The 23,049-nt window shown below is 41.2% G+C and overlaps 1 protein-coding gene across 1 annotated transcript in view; it reads right to left on the bottom strand.

Moving 5' to 3' along the window:
* Nucleotides 1-576: 576 nt before the first annotated feature.
* Nucleotides 577-23,049, bottom strand: part of LOC146831579 (1,25-dihydroxyvitamin D(3) 24-hydroxylase, mitochondrial-like) — a 185,818-nt gene continuing 163,345 nt past the window's right edge. Inside the window, exon 13 of the mRNA XM_085603949.1 lies at nt 577-687. Coding sequence (XP_085460075.1) covers nt 577-687 — 111 coding nt within the window. The remainder of the gene's footprint in view (nt 688-23,049) is intronic.

Genomic DNA, 23,049 nt, shown 5'->3' with positions numbered 1-23,049 from the left:
ATTGAAGCTGGAGTAAACACAGAAAAAGCTTGCAGAGCAATCGCTGTCCAAATCCTACGTGACCCCACAATGGTAGAGGCCGTATTCTTTGGCACACTGGCATTTCGGATCCCGGACCTGATTCACAAACGTAAACTTAAACTTTTGTGTAAGTTTATGATTGTTTGCTATTCACAAAATAATTTACAATTAGAGTTTTTATGAGTGTGGAGTCTCCACATGCAAACAGATAGAACTGTCCTATCATTTTGTGTGCAGAGACTCCGCACTCGTAAAGATACAACTCCCAAATCCCTTTGTGAACAGCAAACAATTGTAAACCTACACAAAAGTGTACATTTACCTTTGTGAATCAAGCCCAAGGTCTCCAGTCATGAATGTTTCATCTATAAATTCTTGTTTTCAGGTGAGTTATTCTAATTGTGACAATGGACGCCAAACAAGACTATAACACCCAGAATGCATTAGGCTATCACACAAATGTCTAGGACTGGAAACAGAATCTGTAATGACCTGAAGGAAGGTGGTCATCAGAGTGGAAATAGCATTTTCATCTCAGAACAGGTTGCTTCTTACCTAGCGCTTTTCAAATGAAACTGGAATGTTTCTGTTTGGAATCATCACTCCTGAAAACAGTGCTTTTACTGGCAGTTTATCTGTGGCGTGAATCTTGAAATTCTTGACCAGCTGATAAAAATACAAATAAGTAATATAATTGTACAGTTTATTGTTTAAGTTTAATATTTTTTCACTTTAAATGTTGCAAACAAAGATAGGCCTTTATTAATTTGTTTGAATCCTCAACAGTGTCTGGATTTGCTGCCAAACAAAAGCTGATATAACTTGATATTACTCATGGCTGATAAGAGCAACACATCATAAAGCCAGTGACTCCTAAATTGACAAATCAAAAATTGCACTGTACCCCTTCAGTATGCAGCTGCATTATTTCTGGTGATTCCATTCTTTCTAACCTCGAAATACAAATACTTGACTGTTTTATCGTCCTGCAGTGGTCTTCAGTAATAATGACTCGTGAATATTTTACAGCAAAGTAAAAAAAATCGGAACAAATGCAGATAGGATCGACAACTGTTTTAAGAAATAGGGGACACAACCGGCATAGGCAAGAAGCTGTCCAGATCATATTCCAAGAACCCCCAAACTCCAAGAATTGAATATGTAATAAACAGAAAAATTAAAAAAACATATTTCACAAAGGTATCAACATTATTACATAAACAAAAAGATAAAGTATACTCAATGGTTTGACAGAAATGAATGTCTGCTGCTTTGCAATCAGATATATGCATACCTTGCTCCCTTCAGAGTCATTCAACAGAAGGCTTCTACTTTAGGCACCCTGGGCCTCATTCACAGACTCTACTTTGAGGTATATTGTGTGGTACTACGAAACATATTGCACTTTACAGTTCATATACAATGTGCAGAGTTTTATGCTTCCGAAGTAGCTATAATTATGTGTGCAGTATTCTCCACATCAACTGCAGAGTCTCTGCACACTTACGTGTATACTTTAGTAGGACATGTTGATGAGACTGGAAGGAGTGGGTGGGAAAAGGGGCAGACTTACTACAAAAGTGGGTAGGATGAGGGAGGTGTACAAGTGGTTTAGGCAGGGTCAGGTAGGGGTTTAGGGGAGTACATCAAGCACCCACATAAGGCTAAGCCAATTGCATTACTCTGGGGGTGGAGACGTAACTTATACTTTTATAGTAAGTTTAGACTCAGAGTTTGTGAATACCAAATGTAGTAAACTTACTCCAAAGTGTAAACTTACTCGAAAATATAAGTTTCCTTTGTGAATCAGGCACTTAGAGGGCCAACTTACTAACAATCTGTGCCAGGTTTCCATCACAGAAGTGAGGGAAGGCAGAAAACCACTATGCACTGGGATATTTTTACTTTATGTATGTCCGGAGTGGCTCCTTGGGCAAGGAGAGCTCTCCAGCATTGGCCATACATGTGGTTTGTTTTTGGCTCCCCTTGAGGGTGTATTGGCCAAGTTTTAGGAAACCTCTTTTGTAATGTTTACTTCACATGAGTGTCATTGCCCTGCTGAATGTTTATTTTACTGTTGCAATAACTGTAGCACATTTAGATTATGTTTATTGTGTTTCAAATTCACGTTTGAAGTTGTGTAAGATCTGTTATGTGCTGCCTTGTGTGTAATTTTTTGTTATTGTCTGTGACAAGTAAGAGATATATTTTTATAGTAAGAAAGTTCATTGTGTGGTTTGTATTAATAGTTTCTTTGCAGATCATTATATTTCAATAGTTGAATTTCTGTTTGATGCAGCCACAGTTTGTTGAGTTGTAATTTGAAGCAGTGCTATTTATAGTTGTCCAGGATTTTTTGTGACCGTTTTCTTAGTGAGCATAATAGCCGCCCTCAAGCTGACCATCAGATTGTTGGTTAGCTTTTTGATTCTGCCTCCGAACATGGCTATGAGACTGACTTGTTATCTGAGGCAGTGAGCCAAGTGCAAGATTCTGGCAGTAAATGTTCTGTCAGAGAGCAATTATCTGATGAGAAATCCATTATTAGCATTGATGAAGTGCCACATTTAGAAGAGGACAAGGATACACCTGTAGTGCAGCATGAATGTGCTGGATTGCAACCAAGCGTTGAAAGGCTTCTCATTGGAAGTGCTGAACGCTGGATTGCCCCATACATGGGGCATCCTGTTTTACCTGCCTATAGTAGTGTTGTAGGGTATAGAAGTAATACAGAGAACATTTTGCCTACCAATTTTTTCCAGCTCATTTTTGTAGGATATTGTTTAGCAGACCAATGTGTATGCAGAACAGTGTTTGAGAGACAATGGTGCCACATGGAAGGCCCACTCTAAAGCTACCCAGTGGCCTCCTACAAATCTCCATGAGAAGAAGCAGTTCTGGGGTTTAACTTTTTTGATGAGCTTGATAAGGGAGCTGACATTGTCTTTACATGCATCTACTACCCCGTTGATGGCAACTGCTATTTTTCCAGCAACCTTGAATCAAGATAGTGCACTTGCACTTTGTGAATAATCAGGGGCGGCTCCTCCTCTAAGGCGGATGAGTATCGCCGCACGGAGCAGGTCAAAAAGCAAAAATAAAATGTCAATAACTCATTGTAATTATAATTTTATTATTTTGTCCTTGCTGAGCTGCTCTGGGTGGGGCTGCTCTGCTCACAGATCAGGGCTGGGGAGGAGTGGTTTGCCTATTCCAAGTGCACATGAGGCTTTAGCCGCTGTCTTGGGCTGGCCAAACCGTCATGCACACTTTGCATATTCTCGTACCATGCTGAAATTCAGCCTGGGTGGAGAACATGCCCAGGCTCCCATTCCCTGGGCAAGCGCCAAACCACGGCACTCAGACCAATTACAATGCTGCATTGCAGCGTTGTGATTGGCTATGGGGAGCCTGGGAGCCAAGTGCTTCCTAACCTGGAGTCCTGGAAGCGGGCAAAGAGGGCCGAGATGTGGCAGCCCACAGGTAAGTGTTTTCTTTTTTTTCATTCCCTCCCCCCTGTAATCCCGACCCCCTCCCCACTGCCGGTAAATACCAGCCACCACTGTAAAAAATGCTACAGCATTGCCATGAGATCACCCCGATTGTGACCATTTCTTTAAGATTTGGCCTGTCCTGACCCACCCACAAAAGCAAGGTACTTTTTTTATTGGGAGAATTTGGGAAATGCTGGGAGGTAGGAAACTTGTGACCCCCCCCCACACAGATTCCAGAAGTTTTCCTCACAGAAATGTGAGGAAAATGTGTGTTTATACGCAAGTATTGAGGTTTGTAAGGGCTTCTGTGTAAGAAAATCTGGTGTGAGTCACCCCACCCTGGAGTCCCCTGGGAGTCCAGATTTAAAAAATGTGCAGGTTTACTAGGTTTCCATATGTGCCAGCTACGCTAGGGCCTAAAATCCACAGCTACTACATTGCAAAAAAAGGCCGGAGTTCAGTGGAAAAATGTGATGTGTCCATGTTGAATCTGGCCCTTTCCTGTCACAGGTGCCAGGCCTACCCACACAAGTGAGGTACCATTTTTACTGGAAGACTTTAGGGAATGCCGGCTGGTATGAAATAAGTGGCTTCCCGTGGATTCCAGAAGATTTCCTCAAAGAAATGTGAGGAAAATGTGTGTTTTTAGCCAATGTTTGAGGTTTGCAAGGGTTTGAAAACCTGAGTAGAGCCATGCAAGTCATCCCACCTTCGACTCCCCCTGGTGTTTAGTTTTCAAAATGGTGCAGGTTTTCTAGGTTTCCCTAGGTGCCAGCTAAGATAGGGTCCAAAATTCACAGCTACCCATGTTGCCAAAAAGTCAGTTTTTAGTGGAAAAATTTGATGTGCCCATGTTGCCTTTTGGGCCTGTTCCTGTCGCAGTCACTGGGCCTACCTACACAAGTAAGGTACTGCTTTTATCTGGAGACATGTGGGAACACACAATCATAGAACATTTGTTATTAACAATTGGATTACATTTTTAAGAATGCCATCTGAATCACATGCTAGTATGGGTACCCCAAATTCTGAGATGTAAAAATAACCACTGCTCATAAACTCAGTACCTGGTGTACATTTCAGAAATGAATAGGTTCCCTTCATACCCATTTTCACTCTTTATATTTTCCCATATAAATTGCTATGTAGTCTTTACACAATAAAAAGGCATTGTCAGGTCCAGCTCAGTTGTTATCACTGAGTAACTCATGTTCTTGGAGAGCATACAAACCCTATATATCCCCATGATTAGAGGGATCTGGTGAATGTAACAGTATATTGCTTTTGTAAATCGCCTATAGTGTCAAGAAGTTAAAGATGAAAAGTTGTCACAAACAAATGTTCTTTTCCTACTTATTTTCAATATTATTTTTTATTTTAAAACATATTTTTGGGGAAAAACTTGAGGGATCTACACAAATGATCACACAGGTTTCTACCACAAACCAGAAACGAGAAAGAGGTTGAAAGCACAAAAATTAGGAAAAATTGGTTACCTCTTCGAAAAGTGTAAAACTGTGGGAGAAATATTTTTGATTCAATTCTGCATGTTACTGAAACCTGGGAAGAAGGTGGCATTAGGGCAGTAAACCTTTTGTTCATCACATTTTTGGGCAAAAAACAGACAAGTTTTTGCAGAGCACTTTTTTCCTATTCCCTCTGTAAAAAGAAACAGAATGTATCTGTAGATTGGCTATTTTTTCAGTCCACTCCAGGAGAAACCAAACCCTGGGTAACCTGAGAATCTCTGTGAAGTTGTAAAAATGGACACAAACTTGGCATGTATGCCTTCTGCAGGAAAAGGTTAAGAAGGCAAAAGTGTCAAGTACCTCAAATAGCTAAAAAAATGGCTTAGCATTCTAGGGGTAAAAGACTTAGCAGCCAAGAGGGTGATAGCTAATTTAGCCCTAGTAAAAATAGATAACTTTAAAAAGGAGTCCACAGCAGAGTACAGACAGTCAAAATGGTGACAGTCCTGATGTTCATTTATTTGTTCGGCATGCTCCTGTTCCATGTACCAGATGAACTTTTTCAGCAAACTGAGTATTTTTCTGCAAATATGTCTGGGGCTCTTTGCCCACGAGAGTTGCTCCTGCCAAACTTTGTTATGCCACGTCCTCCAGAGGGCTTTGTCATCCTCACTTTTGGTCCCACTACAGGGCTCATCATCTATCTCAGATGGCATGTCACCTTCTCCCGCACAGTTAGCTTCCTTTGTGGGTCAGGATTGAGCAGAACCCTTATGATGCCACCCCCAGCCTCACAATCCTATATGTGGGTCCACAGGCATCATAGGATCCATGTATTCCCATGCTGTTAGAAATTAATGTGGTCTAGAAATCAACTCACAGTCTCCTGAAGGAAGACAGCTTCTTGCACCGAAAGCACCTCTGTGGCACAATGAATCTATTATGACCGAAAGCATGCTGCTATGCTGGACTGAGTGGTCTAGAGCAGAAATCTCAAAGATCCATCACCTCCTGGCTGATGATACCGCCAGGTCTTTTGAGACTCTTGTTGCAGATTACCATGTTCTTTGCTCCCCCTTTGGCACCACCTCCTGCTCCATCATTGTCTTTACTTGCAACTGCGCAATGGGTCATGTCCTCTCCTCCATGCTCCACAATTATCTGGTGCAGCGATCCTCTGACAAAAAACAGGTCTCTGGACTTTACGGCCTGCTGGTGTCTAAATTGTTCTCTACATCCCTGGAATACCTGCTTTGGATTCGATGGTATGACCGTTTTCACCTTGACTAACCTCCAGAGCTTTGGTCTCTTCGCCTGGCCCTCCATGGTAAGGGACTTCGGGAGGCCAGAATGATGTTTTACCACTTCAAAATCTTGCAAGACTGGAACTGGTCAACGACTAGGCTGTACAGGGTGTGGCTGATGTCTACATCAAACTGCTGGCACTGTAAGGCTCCAAACTGCAACATTCTTCACACACTTTGACCTTGCCCGATGCTAATGCCCTTTTGGACTGGGGTTGATTGCCTCCTGTGCAATACGCATGGCCACGCCCTTAGTAGCCCCCTGGAAATCCTCCATGACACACAGGGCCTCATGGCACTTACCTCCCACAAAGTTCACTGGGTTTCCTCCCTACTGACTGCAGCTAAGCTGTTAAGATATGCATCCTCCGCTGGTGGGCCCTGCTGGATGTTCCCACCCAGGAGGACTGGCTTAAAAGTGTGGCAACCACGGCTGCACATGAATGGTTGATCTTCTGATCTACTGACTGAATGACCAGGAATATTTGTTTACGGTCATCTAGGGACACCTCCTTCATGGGCCGCCCTGATGGGCTGTTGTACCCTTCGATAGAATATATATATATATATATATTCACTGAGAAAAAAAACATAGGTTTCAGAGACGTTATAGTTAGGAATTAGCATTTAAAAAACCTTAGAAATTCACAGAAAAAACCATAGGTTTCAGGGGTGTTATAGTTAGCTGCCCATTTCACTCGTACAAAACCATAGAAATTCCTCCGTTATAGTTAGTTCTGCTAACTATAACTCACGCGCCCGCAATGCACTGCTGATGATGTCACATATTGCATCATTCATGACATGGTCAGTGAAATCACTGATGACTCTGATGACATCTCAAATGACATCACTGATGACATCACTGATGACATCATCCACTGAATGTGGTTTAGTTTGAAATTTAAATATGTATTATATATATACCAATCTGTATTGAAGATTGAGTGGATATATAACTGTCTGGATGGAGGATTTAGTAGCTGTCTGACTGTCTTTTTAAGTGAGTAATTAAAAGTGTCTCACTTAATACATGGATTAGTAACGAAACTATGTGAATGTGTGCAGCAAAGTCTCTGTTGTTGTATAACATGCTGCCTCAGTTGGTCACTAACTACATGAGTGTGTATATTAGTTATTGATTAGTTGGGTGAGTATTTGTATGGGACACTGAGTTTGTGTGTGGTTGGATGGGGTGTGTGTAACTCTATGCATAGATGTGTGAATGGTTGATTGACTAGGTGTATGGGTTTAAGAGTGCATGTGGAAACAGTTGTTTGGGTGACTGAGTGTATTTATTTGTGTGTTGGTGAGCGAATATATGTTTAGTTGTACATCTTCAACAAAGTAAAAAAATAAAAGGCATTGTATGTGAGAGTTGGTGTATATAAATAAGTTTGTGTAAGAGTCAGTGATTGTGAGAGTAAATATATGAATGAGTGTATAATTGTAATGGTGCTTTTTTAACATATTAACGATGAGTTACTATGTGTTGAATAAATGAGGTGTCGTTGGATAATTGTGTAAGTGAGTAAATTTAAGTGCGATACATTTTTTTCATGAGTGAGTAGGATGACTGCATAACCGACTAAGATGACTGCTGATGTGTCAATGTCTATATATGTGTATAAGTGCATTTGATAGTGTTCTATTAATTAATGACTGCATGTATAGATGATTCTGTTGTTGAATGGGTAGTTGTGTGTGTAGACTTAGGAATCAGTGAGTGGGTATGTAGTAACTGGTATTGGTGTGTCAATGGTTTCAAATATGGTACTCTGTATTTTACAGTGAGTGATGAAAGGTTATAATAGTGTATGATGTGGTGTATCGGATTGTCAAGTGGATGATGTCATCAGTGATGTCATTTGAGATGTCATCAGTGATGTCACTGACCATGTCATGAATGATGCAATATGTGACATCATCAGCAGTGCATTGCGGGCGCGTGAGTTATAGTTAGCAGAACTAACTATAATGGAGGAATTTCTATGGTTTTGTACGAGTGAAATGGGCAGCTAACTATAACACCCCTGAAACCTATGGTTTTTTCTGTGAATTTCTAAGGTTTTTTTAAATGCTAATTTCTAACTATAACGTCTCTGAAACCTATGTTTTTTTTCAGTGAATTTCAAAGGTTTTTTAAATGCTAACTTTTAAGTGTGATAGTAGTTATATCTATTTTTTGTACTGATTTTCTACAGTTTTTTAACTGTTTATTTAGAAATATTTTATTCATTAAATAACATATATTTTTCTGAAAATTGCAAAAAAACATTTTTTAATTAAAACTGAAATATTGATTAATTTTCTTGTTTTCATTTTTTATTGTAATATATTTATATCATTTTCTTTAAAAAAAAATCAATTTTTTTTCGCAGTCGCGCACTCAAAGTGTACACATCACGGTGGGTGCGCGCATTCTAGCCGCCATTTTAGAAAAGTCATGAAGGATCCGCGTATGGTGTGCGACGGCTGCGTGTTTTTCAGTTACATCATATACATTTAATATCACATGATATGCGCGATTGGTATGCGACCAGTCTGCGACTCCTGCTCCCGCGCATTTGCGACACATGCGCATTACGGTACAAGATGTTTGCTTGCTTGCGGGTCCTGCGTGACATCATATACGTGCTGGGGCGCGCTGGGTGCACGACTCCCGCAAAAAAAATGTATGTTCCAAAATGATATGTATGTGTCTTTAATATACATATTAAGGCAAGAGATTATGTAAGATATTCTTCAAAATAATATATTTGTACTTATAAGAAACTTATATTATTTTTAAATATATTTTCGCGAAGTCGGGTGCGTGCGTCGTGAGTGCAGAAAACCAGGACAGCAGAGCTGCTGTAGTGCCAGAGGACCAGGTCAGCAGAGCTGCTCTAGAGCCTAATAACTAGGTCAGCAGAGCTGCTCTAGAGTCAGAGACCCAGGTCAGTAGTGCTGCTGTAGAGCCAGAGAAACCAGGTCAGCAGAGCTGCTTTAGAGGGAGAGAACCAGGTCAGCAGAGCTGCTTTAGAGCCAGAGAACCAGGTCAGCAGAGCTACTCTAGAGCCAGAGAACCAAATCAGCAGAGCTGCTTTAGAGCCATAGAACCAGGTCAGCAGAGCTGCTTTAGAGCCAGAGAACCAGGTCAGTAGAGCTGCTCTAGAGCCTAAGAACCAGGTCAACAGAGCTGCTCTAGAGCCAGAGAACCAGGTCAGCAGAGCTGCTGCAGAGCCAGAGAAACCAGGTCAGTAGAGCTGTTTTAGAGGGAGAGAACCAGGTCAGCAGAGCTTCTATAGAGCCAGAGAACCATGTCAGCAGAACTGCTTCAGAGCCATAGAACTGGGTCAACGGAGCTGCTTTAGAGCCAGAGAACCAGGTCTGCAGAGCTGTTGTAGAGCCAGAGAACTAGATCAGCAGAGCTGCTCTGTAGCATAAGAACTAGGTCAGCAGAGCTGCTCTAGAGCCAGAGAACCAGGTCAGCAGACCTGCTGTAGAGCAAGAGAAACCAGGTCAGCAGAGCTGCTTTAGAGAGAGAGAACCAGATCAGCAGAGCTGCTTTAGAGCCAGAGAACCAGGTCAACAGAGCTGCTCTAGTTGACACTAACTGACTGACACTGACTGACTGACACTGACTGACTGACACTGACAGACACTGATTGACACTGACCGACACTGAGTAACGACACTGACTGACTGACACTGATTGACTGACACTGACTGACACTGATTGACTGACACTGACAGACTGACTGACACTGAATGACTGACATTGACTGACATTGACTGACATTGACACTGACTGACTACTCTCTACTACTCTAATACTGACTCTCTACTACTCTCTACTACTCTCTCTCTACTACTCACTCTCTACTACTCACTCTCTACTACTCTCTACTACTCACTCTCTACTACTCTACTACTCTCTACTACTCACTCTCTACTTCTCACTCTCAACTACTCACTCTCTACTACTCACTCTCTACTACTCACTCGCTACTACTCTCTAGTACTCACTCTCTACTACTCACTCTCTACTACTCACGCTCTACTACTCTCTACTACTCACTCTCTACTACTCTCTACTATTCACTCTCTACTACTCACTCTCTACTACTCACTCTACTACTTTCTACAACTCTCTACCACTCACTCACTACTACTCTACTACTCACTCTCTACCACTCTCTACTACTCACTCGCTACTACTCTCTACTAATCACTCTCTACTACACTCTCTACTACCACTCTCTACTATTCACTCTCTACTACTCACTCTCCACTACTCTCTACTACTCACTCTACTACTCTCTGCTGCTCTCTAGCACTCACTGTCTACTACTCTACTACTTTCTCTCTACTACTCACTCTCTACTACTCTCTCTCTACTACTCTCTACTACTCACTCTCTACTTCTCACTCTACTACTCTCTACTACTCACTCTCTACTACTCTCTCTCTACTACTCACTCTCTACTATTCACTCTCTACTACTCACTCTCTACTACTCGCTTTCTACTACTCTCTACTACTCACTCTCTACTACTCACTCTACTACTCTCTCTGCTACTCACTCTCTACTACTCACTCTCTACTACTCTACTACTCTCTACTACTCGCTCTACTACTCACTCTCTACTATTCTCTACTACTCACTCTACTACTCTCTCCTACTCTCTACCACTCACTCTCTACTACTCTACTACTCACTCTCTACTACTCTCTCTCTACTACTCACTCTCTACTACTCACTCTCTACTACTCTATACCACTCACTCTGTACTACTCTCTACTACTCACTCTGTACTACTCACTCTGTACTACTCACTCTCTACTACTCTCTACTGCTCACTCTCCACTACTGATTCTCTACTACTCACTCTCAACTACTCTCTACTACTCACTCTACTACTCACTCTCTACTAGTCTACTACTCTCTCTACTTCTCACTCTCTACTACTCTCTCTACTACTCTCTCTACTACTCACTCTCTACTACTCACTCTCTACTACACACTCTCTACTACTTGCACTCTGCTACTCGCTCTCTACTACTCTCTAGTACTCACTCTAATACTCACTCTCTACTACTCTCTACTACTCACTCTCTACTACTCCACTACTCTCTACTACTCACTCTCTACTACTCACGCTCTACTACTCTACTACTCTCTACTACTCTCTCTCTACTACTCACTCTCTACTACTCACTCTCTACTACTCTCTACTACTCACTCTCTACTACTCTCTACTACTCATTCTCTACTACTCTCTACTACTCACTCTCTACTACTCTCTCTACCACTCTCTACTACTCACTATCTACTACTCTCTACTACTCACTCTCTACTACTCTCTCTCTACTACTCTCTACTACTCACTCTGCTACTCACTCTCTACTACTCTCTACTACTCACTCTCTACTACTCACTCTCTACTACTCACTCTCTGCTACTCACTCTCTACTACTTTCTACTACTCACTCTACTACTCACTCTCTACTACTCTCTACTACTCACTCTCTAATACACACTCTCTACTACTCACTCTCTACTACTCACTCTACTACTCTCTACTACTCACTCTCTGATACTTTCTCTACTACTCTCTACTACTCTCTACTACTCACTCTCTACTCTCTAACTCTCTACCTCTCTCTCTACTACTATCTACCTCTCTACCTCTACCTCTCTACCTCTACACCTCTACCTATACACCTCTACCTCTCTACCTCTCTGTACATGCACACATATGCACATATATATATGCATATATATTAAGCCTGGGCGAAGCACTACGCTACGCTCGCGTAGTTTGCGAAGTTCGCGCTACTTCGCACTACGCGAACTGCACGTAGCACAGTGCGAACACGGGTAGCGTAGTTGTTGCGTAGTGCTGCGGTCATTTTTTGCTTGCTCGCGGTCCTCAACGTCAAGTTGGCGACCGCGAGCAAGCAAAATGACATCCCGGCGAGACTTTTTCCTTGTTCACGATCAACAACTTCAAGTTGGCGATCGCGAGCATGGAAAATAAACCTCCTGGCGAGATTCCCAACGCGAGGAGGTCAGGTTTCTCATTGCGAGTGGTCGCATATGCTCGCGACCGCTCGCGATGAGAAACTACCAGTTCGCGTTGAGAAAGCTGATGCTCGAGTAAAAATCTACTCGAGCAGCAAAAAACTACAGCTCGCACTGTGCAAGATGCCATTTTCAATGATTGCACAGTGCCGGTTGCTTGTCCGCACTGTGCAATCATTGAAAACGACATCTGGCACAATGCGAACAAGGTACTACGCAGTTCGCGAAGTGCTACGCGTAGCTCGCGTAGTGCGAACTTCACTTTGCGTAGCTTCGCGAAGTGCTACTTCGCGAACTACGCCCAGGCCTAATATATATGCATATGCATTAATATATGTATGTGTATATATATATACATATATAAACATATAATCTGCATATCTATATAAATATAAATTCATGCAAACATATACATATATGCATACATATGCATGGTATGTATATGAAATTTTGAAAAACACTAATAAAAGCAAAGCTAAAAAGCCACCTAATTATAAACAGAATTGCTTTAACTTAAACGAGGGCGAAACCTATTGCATTTTCAATGCTTGTTTACTTTGGTTCCATCAAGAAGGCATTCAGATGTGACACATTTGCCATCAATTCTGAATGGTAGCACTCTAGTTCCTCATTAGATCACTGTAGCAAAGCTACTGCTCACCATGGAAGTCTGCTGCTGGTATTCAAAGTGCATGTTTCAGTCTGCATGTCAGAACTTTTAAATGAAATAGAAGAGGATTTGAGAAGTCAAAATGTGCCCTAAGTTTTCTTTCTGCAGCACTAATCATAATTTCTATGGCAAAATGAACCCCCTCATTTTGTTCCTTTGCAAATTAAATGTTTTAAATGTTACCACTTTATTCCAATCAAGATGGCTTCAGGTGTGCCATACCTTTGTCATAAGTAAGACTGTTAGCGCTCTAGTTGTTCTTTAAAACACTCTGGGATTTCTGTCATTGGGCTATACTTGGGCTACATCTCGGTGATATTTGTGCTACATTTGGGCTCTTTTGTAGGGGTGGGCGGAATTTGCGTAATCGCGTTAAGCAAATCTCCGCGAAACGGTAAAAAATCTCCGCGAACACGCAGAAATTCCGCAAACACGCGGAATTGCTTGTTCGCGATGCTTTTTTCCTGTTCGCAGTTGCTGTTTGCGTGCTCGGGGAGAAATATCTCTCGAACACGCATTTTGAGAACGCGAACAAGAAAAAATTTCGCGAAGTCGCGGAAAGCAGAATTTTGGGCAATTTCGCGCTCTCCGCGGAACGCGAAATTACCGAAATTCCGCAAATTCCGCGAGCGGAACGGAATTTGCCACCCAGGCCTACTCTTTTGTCTCTGGTGGCCATCTTGGGAACCTTGTTATGAAGATTCCTAATTTCCTTATTTACTGCAGTCTCCTCAGTAGGCATACTGTCAGATTTTTACTTTGATTCAATGAAGAAGGCATTCAGATGTGTCACACATTTGCCATAAATTCAGAATGTTAGCACTCTAGTCGCTCATTAGATCACTGTACTAAAGCTACTGCTCACCAGGGAAGTCTGCTGCTGGTATTGAAAGTGCATGTTTCAGTCTGCATGTCAGAATTCTTTAATGAAATAGAAGATGATTTGAGAAGTTACTCAAAATGTGCCCTAATTTTTCTTTCTGCAGCACTAATCATACATTCTATGGCAAAATGAACCCTCTCATTTTGTTCCTTTTTAAATTAAATGTTTTAAATGTTACCACTTTATTCCAATCAAGATGGCTTCAGGTGTGCCATACCTTTTATCTTTCTCAGTCATGTAAGAATGAAGTCTGACATTCTCAGTAAAACATGTACATCCAACAAGGGCAGAGACTGTCAGTTGATTCCTTTCTGTTCTACTGCAGCTTCCCAGAGTGTTCCAAAGAACAACTAGAGCGCTAACAGTCCTACTTATGACAAATGTATGGCACAACTGAAGCCATCTTGGTTTGAATAAAGTGGTAACTCTTAAAACATTTAATTTAAAAAGGAACACAGTGAGGGGGTTCATTTTGCCATAGAAAGTATGATTAGTGCTGCAGAAAGAAAAGTTAGGGCACATTTTGAGTGACTTCTCAAATCCTCTTCTATTTCATTAAAAAATTCTGACATGCAGACTGAAACATGCACTTTCAATACCAGCAGCAGACTACCCTGGTGAGCAGTAGCTTTACTACAGTGATCTAATAAGCAACTAGTGTGCTAACATTCTGAATTTATGGCAAATGTGTGACACATCTGAATGCCTTCTTAATGGAATCAAAGTAAAAAACTGAAAGTTTTTCCTACTGAGGAGACTGTAGTAAATGAGGAAATTAGGAAACATCATAACAAATAAGTCTCCCAAAATGGCCACCAGAGACAAAAGAGCCCAAATGTAGCCCAAATATCACCAAGATGTAGCCCAAGTATAGCCCAATGACAGAATATCCCAGAGTGTTCTAACGAACAACTAGAGCGCTAACAGTCTTACTTATGACAAAAGTATGGCACACCTGAAGCCATCTTGATTGGAATAAAGTGGTAACACTTAAAACATTTAATTTACAAAGGAACAAAATGAGGGGGTTCATTTTGCCATAGAAATTATGATTAGTGCTGCAGAAAGAAAAATTAGGGCGCATTTTGACTTCTCAAATTCTCTTCTATTTCATAAACAAAATTCTGACATGCAGACTGAAACATGCACTTTGAATACCAGCAGCAAACTTCCCTGGTGAGCAGTAGCTTTACTACAGTGATCTAATGAGGAACTAGAGTGCTACCATTCAGAATGTATGGCAAATGTGTGACACATCTGAATGCCTTCTTGATGGAACCAAAGTAAACAAGCTTTGAAAATGCAATAGTTCTCACCCTCGTTTAAGTTAAAGCAATTCTGTTCGTAATAAGGTGGCTTTTTAGCTTTGCATTTATTAGTGTTTTTCAAACTTTCATGTACATAACATGTATATATATATATGTATGCATGCATTTATATTTCTATTTATATAGATATGCAGATAATATATATGTGTATATATGTATATATATATATATTCACTGAAAAAACCAAAGGTTTCAGGGGCGTTATAGTTAGGAATTGGCATTTAAAAAACCTTAGAAATTCACTGAAAAAAACATAGGTTTCAAGGGTGTTATAGTTAGCTGGACATTTCCCTCGTACAAAACCCTAGAAATTCCCCTGTTATAGTTAGTTCAGCTAACTATAACTCGTGCCCCCGCAATGCACTGCTGATGACGTCACATATTACATCACTCATGACATGGTCAGTGACATCAATGATGACATAACTGATGACATCTCAAATGACATCACTGATGACATCACTGATGATGTCATCCATGTGATAAATTAGCGCATCTTCTCACACCCTAATATAACCTTTGCTACACCGACTCAAAATTTCAGACGGCCATTTTGACAACCATAGATACTCCAATACCAATAACTACTCACCCACTCATTGACTTTTAGTTCTACATACATCTCCACTCACTCACCTGTACAGTCACTCATACTTACAGTCACTCTGTGCATTTATACACCTATATAGACACTCACACACCGCCAGTCATCCATTGAGGTACTGATACATCTAGTCAGTCATGCAAATAATTAATCACAGTAAAATTTACTCACCTATACAGTTAAAAACACTCAAGTTCACTTACTCATAAAAATACTAACAAATTCTGTGTCTTCCTGCAGAAAAACAAACAGCACATGACACAGATATCCTTGCACTATGGCGCTTACAGCCACCCCCAAAATCACACACTCTCATATATAGATAATTATATACTCTTACACACATATACACTGCGTTTCACATATGTTGTTACTGACACATGTACAACTGAGATATACATTCAATCACTAACACACCCATACATACACTCACCCAACCATACAGTCCATCACAGATGCACTCTTAAAAACATGCACCCACTGAATCACCCACTCACACATCTAGTCACAGAGTCACACACACCCTACCCACACAAACACTCAGGCACCCATACAGATACTCAGACAACCAATCAATAACCCATATAGACACTCCTATAGCTATTCACAAAACCATGCAGCCACTTATACACCAACACACAGACACATACAGACATTCACACAGTTTAGTCACTAGTCTGCAGTAAGATACATTTAATGACTCACTTATAGACTCAGTTACGCACCTAGAAAATCATCCATTCACACACTTGTACACCCACTTATTTTTCAACAGGCCTTTCCCTATATATATTAAACATAATAAAACTGTTCAGAAACACATACTCAATGGATGATGTCATTAGTGATGTCATCAGTGATGTCATTTGAGATGTCATCAGTGATGTCACTGACCATGTCATGAGTGATGTAATATGTGACGTCATCAGCAGTGCATTGCGGGGGCGCGAGTTATAGTTAGCTGAACTAACTATAACGGGGGAATTTCTAGGGTTTTGAATGAGGGAAATGTCCAGCTAACTATAACACCCCTGAAACCTATGGTTTTTTCAGTGAATATATATATATATTCACTTACAAAACCATAGGTTTCACACAGGTTATAGTTAGGTGGACATTTCCCTCGTAAAAAAACAATGAAATTCCCCCGTTATAGTTAGTTCAGATAACTATAACTCGCGCGCCCGCAATCCACTGCTCATGACGTCACATATTACATCACTCATGACATGGTCAGTGGCATCACTCATGACATCACTAATGACATCATCCTTGTGATAGACTGGCGGTCGCGCGAGTTATAGTTATCTGAACTAACTATAACGGGGGAATTTCATTGGGTTTTTACGAGGGAAATGGCCACCTAACTATAACCTGTGTGAAACCTATGGTTTTTTAATTGAATTTGCAAGGTTTTTTAAATGCTAATTCCTAACTATAACGTGTGTGAAACCTATGGTTGTTTAAGTGAATTTGTACGTTTTTTTAAATGCTAAGTTATGTATTTATTATTATATTTTTTTTTAAAAGTTTTTCACCGTGCGCGCTGGGCACGCGGTGCGCGAGAGTGCGCGCACTGTGCGCGCACCTCGCGATTTAAAAAATAAATAAATAAAAACTTTTTTTCACCCTTGGGGTCCTTCTGTGACCCCCTGACAAAGGATAAGGGGGTCAGGAACTGTCCACCCTGCCCCCTTTTCACGTTCTCCACCTTTGTTTTTCCTGCCTCAGACTGCAAGAGACAAAATGGCGGCCGACACTTCCTGATTTCGACCGATTCGAATGTTTACTGACATCTAATAACCAATCAGAATTTCGCTCGCGCACGGCACCGTGCGCGCACGGTGCGCACGTATAGATATTTATATGCTTTTAAATGCTATTTTCTCAGGAAATACTGAACAGATTTACTCCAGACCTGCAAAAGGCACTTCCCTGACCTGAGGACTACCTCTTTGCCAAATTGCAAGTAATTCTGTTTAACCGTTCGGGCTGTACCTTCGACTAAAGGTCCTATGGAAAAATGCATGGGGAAAACGTGTTTTGGGACCCTCCTTTTTTCTTGGCCCCCGCTTGACGAATCACCCCGAGACTTTCAGGGTAGGAGCTGAACGGAGCGCCCCATTAGTTTTGAACATTTCCCGAGGATTCGTCAACCGGCGCCAAAGTTATTCAAAATAGAATTTTGAGATTTCCTATGGAAACTCGGTCCTAACAATAACTATCTACTGGCGACCGCCAGTAGATAATATATACACATACATATACATAAATGCATATGCATATATATGCATTACCTACTGGCGGTCGCCAGTAGGTAGTTATAGTTAGGACCCTGTTTCCATAGGAAAACCGCAACATTCTATTTTGAATAACTTTGGCACCGGTCGACGAATCCTCGCGAAATTTTCAAAATAGGTGGGGCGCTGCGCTCCGCTCCTACCCTGAAAGTCTCGGGGGGATTCGTCAAGCGGGGGCTGAGATAAAAGGGGGGTCCCAAAACGCGTTTTTCCCATGCATTTTTCCATAGGACCTTTAGACACAGCTACAGCCCGAACGGCTGAACAGAGTTCCTTGAAATTTGGCAGAGAGGTAGTCTACAGGTCAAGGAAGTGCCTTTTGTAGGTTTGGTGTAAATCTGTTCAGTAGATTCTGAGAAAATAGCCTTTAAATCAATATATATATCTGAGCCAGCTTACGGTGCGCTTACGGTGCGATTACCGTACGCGTACGGTGACGTGCGCGAGCGCGATTCTGATTGGCTGTTAGATCTTAGTAAACATTCGAATCGGTCGAAACCAGGAAGCGGTGGCCGCCATTTTCTCTCTCGCACTCTGAGTGGGGATTAAAAAACAAAGGACAAAAACATGTAAAGGGGCTGTTTAGACAGCTCCTAAGCACCTAGCCATGTTGGGGGAGTCCCCAAAGATCCCCCAAGGCCAAAAACGGAATTTTAATTTTTTCGATAATTTCGCCGATTACGCTTACCGTACGCATACGGTAAACAAATTTTTTTAAAAAAAATTATCCATACTCTCCCCACCCCATGTGCAAATGGTGCCAGAAGGGCACCATTTGTGAATGGCATATCACAGATGTGAAAAATTACAATATTACCTTTCACAACGAAGCGCATCATATGTCCTCCATGTGCGCACGGTGCGCGAAGCGCATCGTGCGTACATGGCCCATCTAGCGTAACGTGGGCACGCGGTGCGCGTAGCGCACCGCGTGCCCACCGTGCGTGCACGGCACTAACTGCGTAAAGTGGGCGCGCGGTGCGCGAAGCGCACCGCGTGCTCACTGTGCGCGCACGGTGCGCGAAGCGCACCGTGCGCGCACGGAACGAACTGCGTTAAGTGGGCGCGCACGGCACGAATGGGCGCGCACGCCGCGAAGCGCATCGTGCGTACATGGCCCATCTAGCGTAACGTGGGCACTATAACTCACGCGACCGCAATCTTCTGCTGATGACATATGTGTCTTTATGAAAAAAAAATATTTGTAATATATGTATAGCTAAAAATTTATGGAAGAAGACATGGGCAAATAAGTGTTTAAATACAGTATTAGCATCAGCAGAGGATTGCGGTCGCGTGAGTTATAGTTGCCTGCACTAACTATAACGGGGGAATTTCATTGGTTTTTTATCAGTAAAATTTCCGCTAACTATAACATGTGTGAAACCTATGGTTTTTTCAGTGAATTTGCAAGGTTTTTTAAATGCTAATTCCTAACTATAACGTGTGTGAAACCTATGGTTTTTTCAGTGAATATATATATGTGCATATGTGTGCGTGTAGATAGAGGTAGAGAGAGGTAGAGAGGTAGAGGTAGAGAGGTAGAGAGGTAGAGGTAGAGAGGTAGAGAGTAGTAGATAGAGGTAGAGAGAGGTAGAGAGTAGAGGATGAGTAATAGAGAGAAGAGAGTGAGTAGTAGAGAGTAGTAGATAGTAGTAGAGAGAGTAGCAGAGAGTGAGTAGGAGAGAGTGAGGAGAGAGTGAGTCGTAGAGAGTGATAAGTAGAGAGCAGTAGAGAGTGAGTAGTAGAGAGTGGGTAATAGAGAGTGAGTAGTAGAGAGTGGGCAGTAGAGAATCAGTAGTAGAGAGTGAGTAGTAGAGAGTAGTAGAGAGTGAGTAGTGGAGAGTGAGTAGCAGAGAGAGAGTAGTAGAGAGTAGTAGAGTGAGTAGTAGAGAGTAGTAGAGAGAGAGTAGTAGAGAGTGAGTAGTAGAGAGTAGTAGAGAGTGAGTAGAGAGTGAATAGTAGAGTGAGTAGTAGAGAGCAGTAGAGAGTAGTAGAGAGTGAGTAGTAGAGAGTGAGTAGTAGAGAGTAGTAGATAGTGAGTAGTGGAGAGTGAGTAGCAGAGAGAGAGTAGTAGAGAGTAGTAGAGTGAGTAGTAGAGAGTAGTAGAAAGAGAGTAGTAGAGAGTGAGTAGTAGAGAGTCGTAGAGAGTGAGTAGAGAGTGAATAGTAGAGTGAGTAGTAGAGAGTAGTAGAGAGTAGTAGAGAGAGAGTAGTAGAGGGTGTGTAGTAGATAGTAGTCGAGAGAGAGTAGTCGAGAGTGAGTAGCAGATAGAGTAGTAGAGAGTGAGTAGTAGAGAGTAGTAGAGAGTAGTAGAGAGTGAGTAGTAGAGATAGAGTAGTAGGGAGTAGTAGAGTAGTAGAGAGTGAGTAGTAGAAAGTGAGTAGTAGAGAGTAGTGGAGTAGTAGAGAGTAGTAGAGAGTGAGAAGTAGAGTGAGAAGTAGAGTGAGTAGTAGAGTGAGTAGTGGGGAGTAGTAGAGAGTGAGTAGTAGAGTGAGTAGTAGAGATCAAGTTGTATAGTGTGTAGTAGAGAGAGTACTAGAGAGTAGTAGAGAGAGAGTAGTAGAGTTTGTAGTAGCGAGTGAGTAGTAGAGAGTAGTAGAGAGAGAGTAGTAGAGAGAGTAGTAGAGAGTAGTAGAGTAGTAGAGAGTGAGTAGTAGAGAGTGTGTAGTAAAGAGTGAGTAGTAGAGAGCTGTAGAGAGTGAGAGGTAGAGAGAGTAGTAGAGAGTGAGTAGTAGAGAGAGTAGTAGAGAGTAATAGAGTAGTAGAGAGTGAGTAGTAGAGTGAGTAGTAGAGAGTAGTAGAGAGCGAGTAGTAGAGAGTGAATAGTGGAGAGTGAGTAGTAGAGTGTAGTAGAGAGAGAGTAGTGGAGAGTGAGTGGTAGAGAATAGTAGAGGGAGTAGTAGAGAGTGAGTAGTAGGTAGAGAGTGGTATAGAGTGAGGAGTAGAGTAGTAGAGAGTGAGTGGTAGAGAGTAGTAGAGCATAGTAGAGTGAGTAGTAGAAAGTAGTAGAGAATGAGTAGTAGAGAGAGTAGTAGAGAGTAGTAGAGTAGTAGAGAGTAAGTAGTGGAGAGTGAGTAGTAGAGAGTAGTAGAGAGTGAGTATTAGAGAGTGAGTAGTGGAGAGTGAGTAGTAGAGAGTAGTAGAGAGTGAGTAGTAGAGAGGGAGTAGTAGAGAAGGAGTAGTAGAGAGACAGAAGTAGAGAGTAGTAGAGAGTGAGTAGTAGAGTGTGAGTGGTAGAGAGTAGTAGAGAGTAGTAGTAGAGAGGGAGTAGTAGAGAAGGAGTAGTAGAGAGACAGAAGTAGAGAGTAGTAGAGAGTGAGTAGTAGAGTGTGAGTGGTAGAGAGTAGTAGAGAGTGAATAGTGGAGAGTGAGTAGTAGAGAGTAGTAGAGAGAGAGTAGTGGAGAGTGAGTAGTAGAGAATAGTAGAGGGAGTAGTAGAGAGTGAGTAGTAGGTAGAGAGTGGTATAGAGTGAGTAGTAGAGTAGTAGAGAGTGAGTGGTAGAGAGTAGTAGAGCATAGTAGAGTGAGTAGTAGAAAGTAGTAGAGAATGAGTAGTAGAGAGAGTAGTAGAGAGTAGTAGAGTAGTAGAGAGTAAGTAGTGGAGAGTGAGTAGTAGAGAGTAGTAGAGAGTGAGTATTAGAGAGTGAGTAGTGGAGAGTGAGTAGTAGAGAGTAGTAGAGAGTGAGTAGTAGAGAGGGAGTAGTAGAGAAGGAGTAGTAGAGAGACAGAAGTAGAGAGTAGTAGAGAGTGAGTAGTAGAGTGTGAGTGGTAGAGAGTAGTAGAGAGTAGTAGAGTGAGTAGTAGAGAATAGTAGAGAGTGAGTAGTAGAGAGTTAGAAGTAGAGAGTAGTAGTAGAGAGTAGTAGAGAGAGTAGTAGTAGAGAGTGAGTAGTAGAAAGTAGTAGAGAGTGAGTAGTAGAGAGTGAGTAGTAGAGAGAGAGAAAATGCTGCTCACTGCGCAACAGGTGCTGCTAATTTGCGGAGATGATTCTGCGTAAAATTGCAGAAGCAATCCTTAACAGGAAAATAATGTAGCGCACTCTAGAGTCTAGTTCAATAATATTTTATACAACCACCCCATCTGACAAACTTACTTTGGTCTTTGCGGCCTTTGTCAATGTCAGCGTTACTTCTACCTGATTTGTTTTTCTTGAAACCCACCACCGCCTGTCGTCATCGTCATTATTGATGGTCTATATCTTTTAAGTGTAAACACGAAAGGCAACTGGCAGTTCGGCCATCTTACAACAGTCAAATATTGGCATAGCATAATATTACCGCGCTTTGCCACAGATTTATATGGATATCATACCAACAATTTCATAATATGTATATTTACCCTAAATGTCAGATGATATTAATTTATATATATTACAAGTAACACAAACTGATATTAATTAATTTTTTAACAAAATAAATATAAATGTGTTTACTTTTTTTTAAAATGTAGAATGTTTTTAAAGTAATGAGATATATAACTTTTAACCAAGTTTGCTAAATATTAAATAAAAGTAAAACGGTTACTGAATGTGAGTACTTTTTTAAAGTTGAATAATAAATTTGAATTATTTTATTATTTAATGCACATTTAATTTGATGACATAACCTGCTTGAAAGTTTTATTTTATTATTTTCAGATTATTTTTAACTATTTTATATTAATTTACATTTATATTATACATTAAAATATTTTTATTTTTGTATTATATTTTAATATATTTCCCTATACTTTCCCATACGGAACTCTCCATTCCAGTGGTGCAGTGCCAACTTCACACTTGTAAATTCTGTTGTAGAAGGCTTCACCCTCTTATTTGAGGGAGTTGAGAGAGGTACATCTACCTGTAGAGTGACACATAGGAGTAGGTGTGCATGCACACATGAGCAAATATCAACATGTATAT

The sequence above is a fragment of the Triturus cristatus genome, chromosome 5_1 (assembly GCF_964204655.1).
Source record: "Triturus cristatus chromosome 5_1, aTriCri1.1, whole genome shotgun sequence".
Classification (NCBI taxonomy): Eukaryota; Metazoa; Chordata; class Amphibia; order Caudata; family Salamandridae; genus Triturus; species Triturus cristatus.
This window is presented reverse-complemented; position numbering and strand designations above follow the sequence as displayed.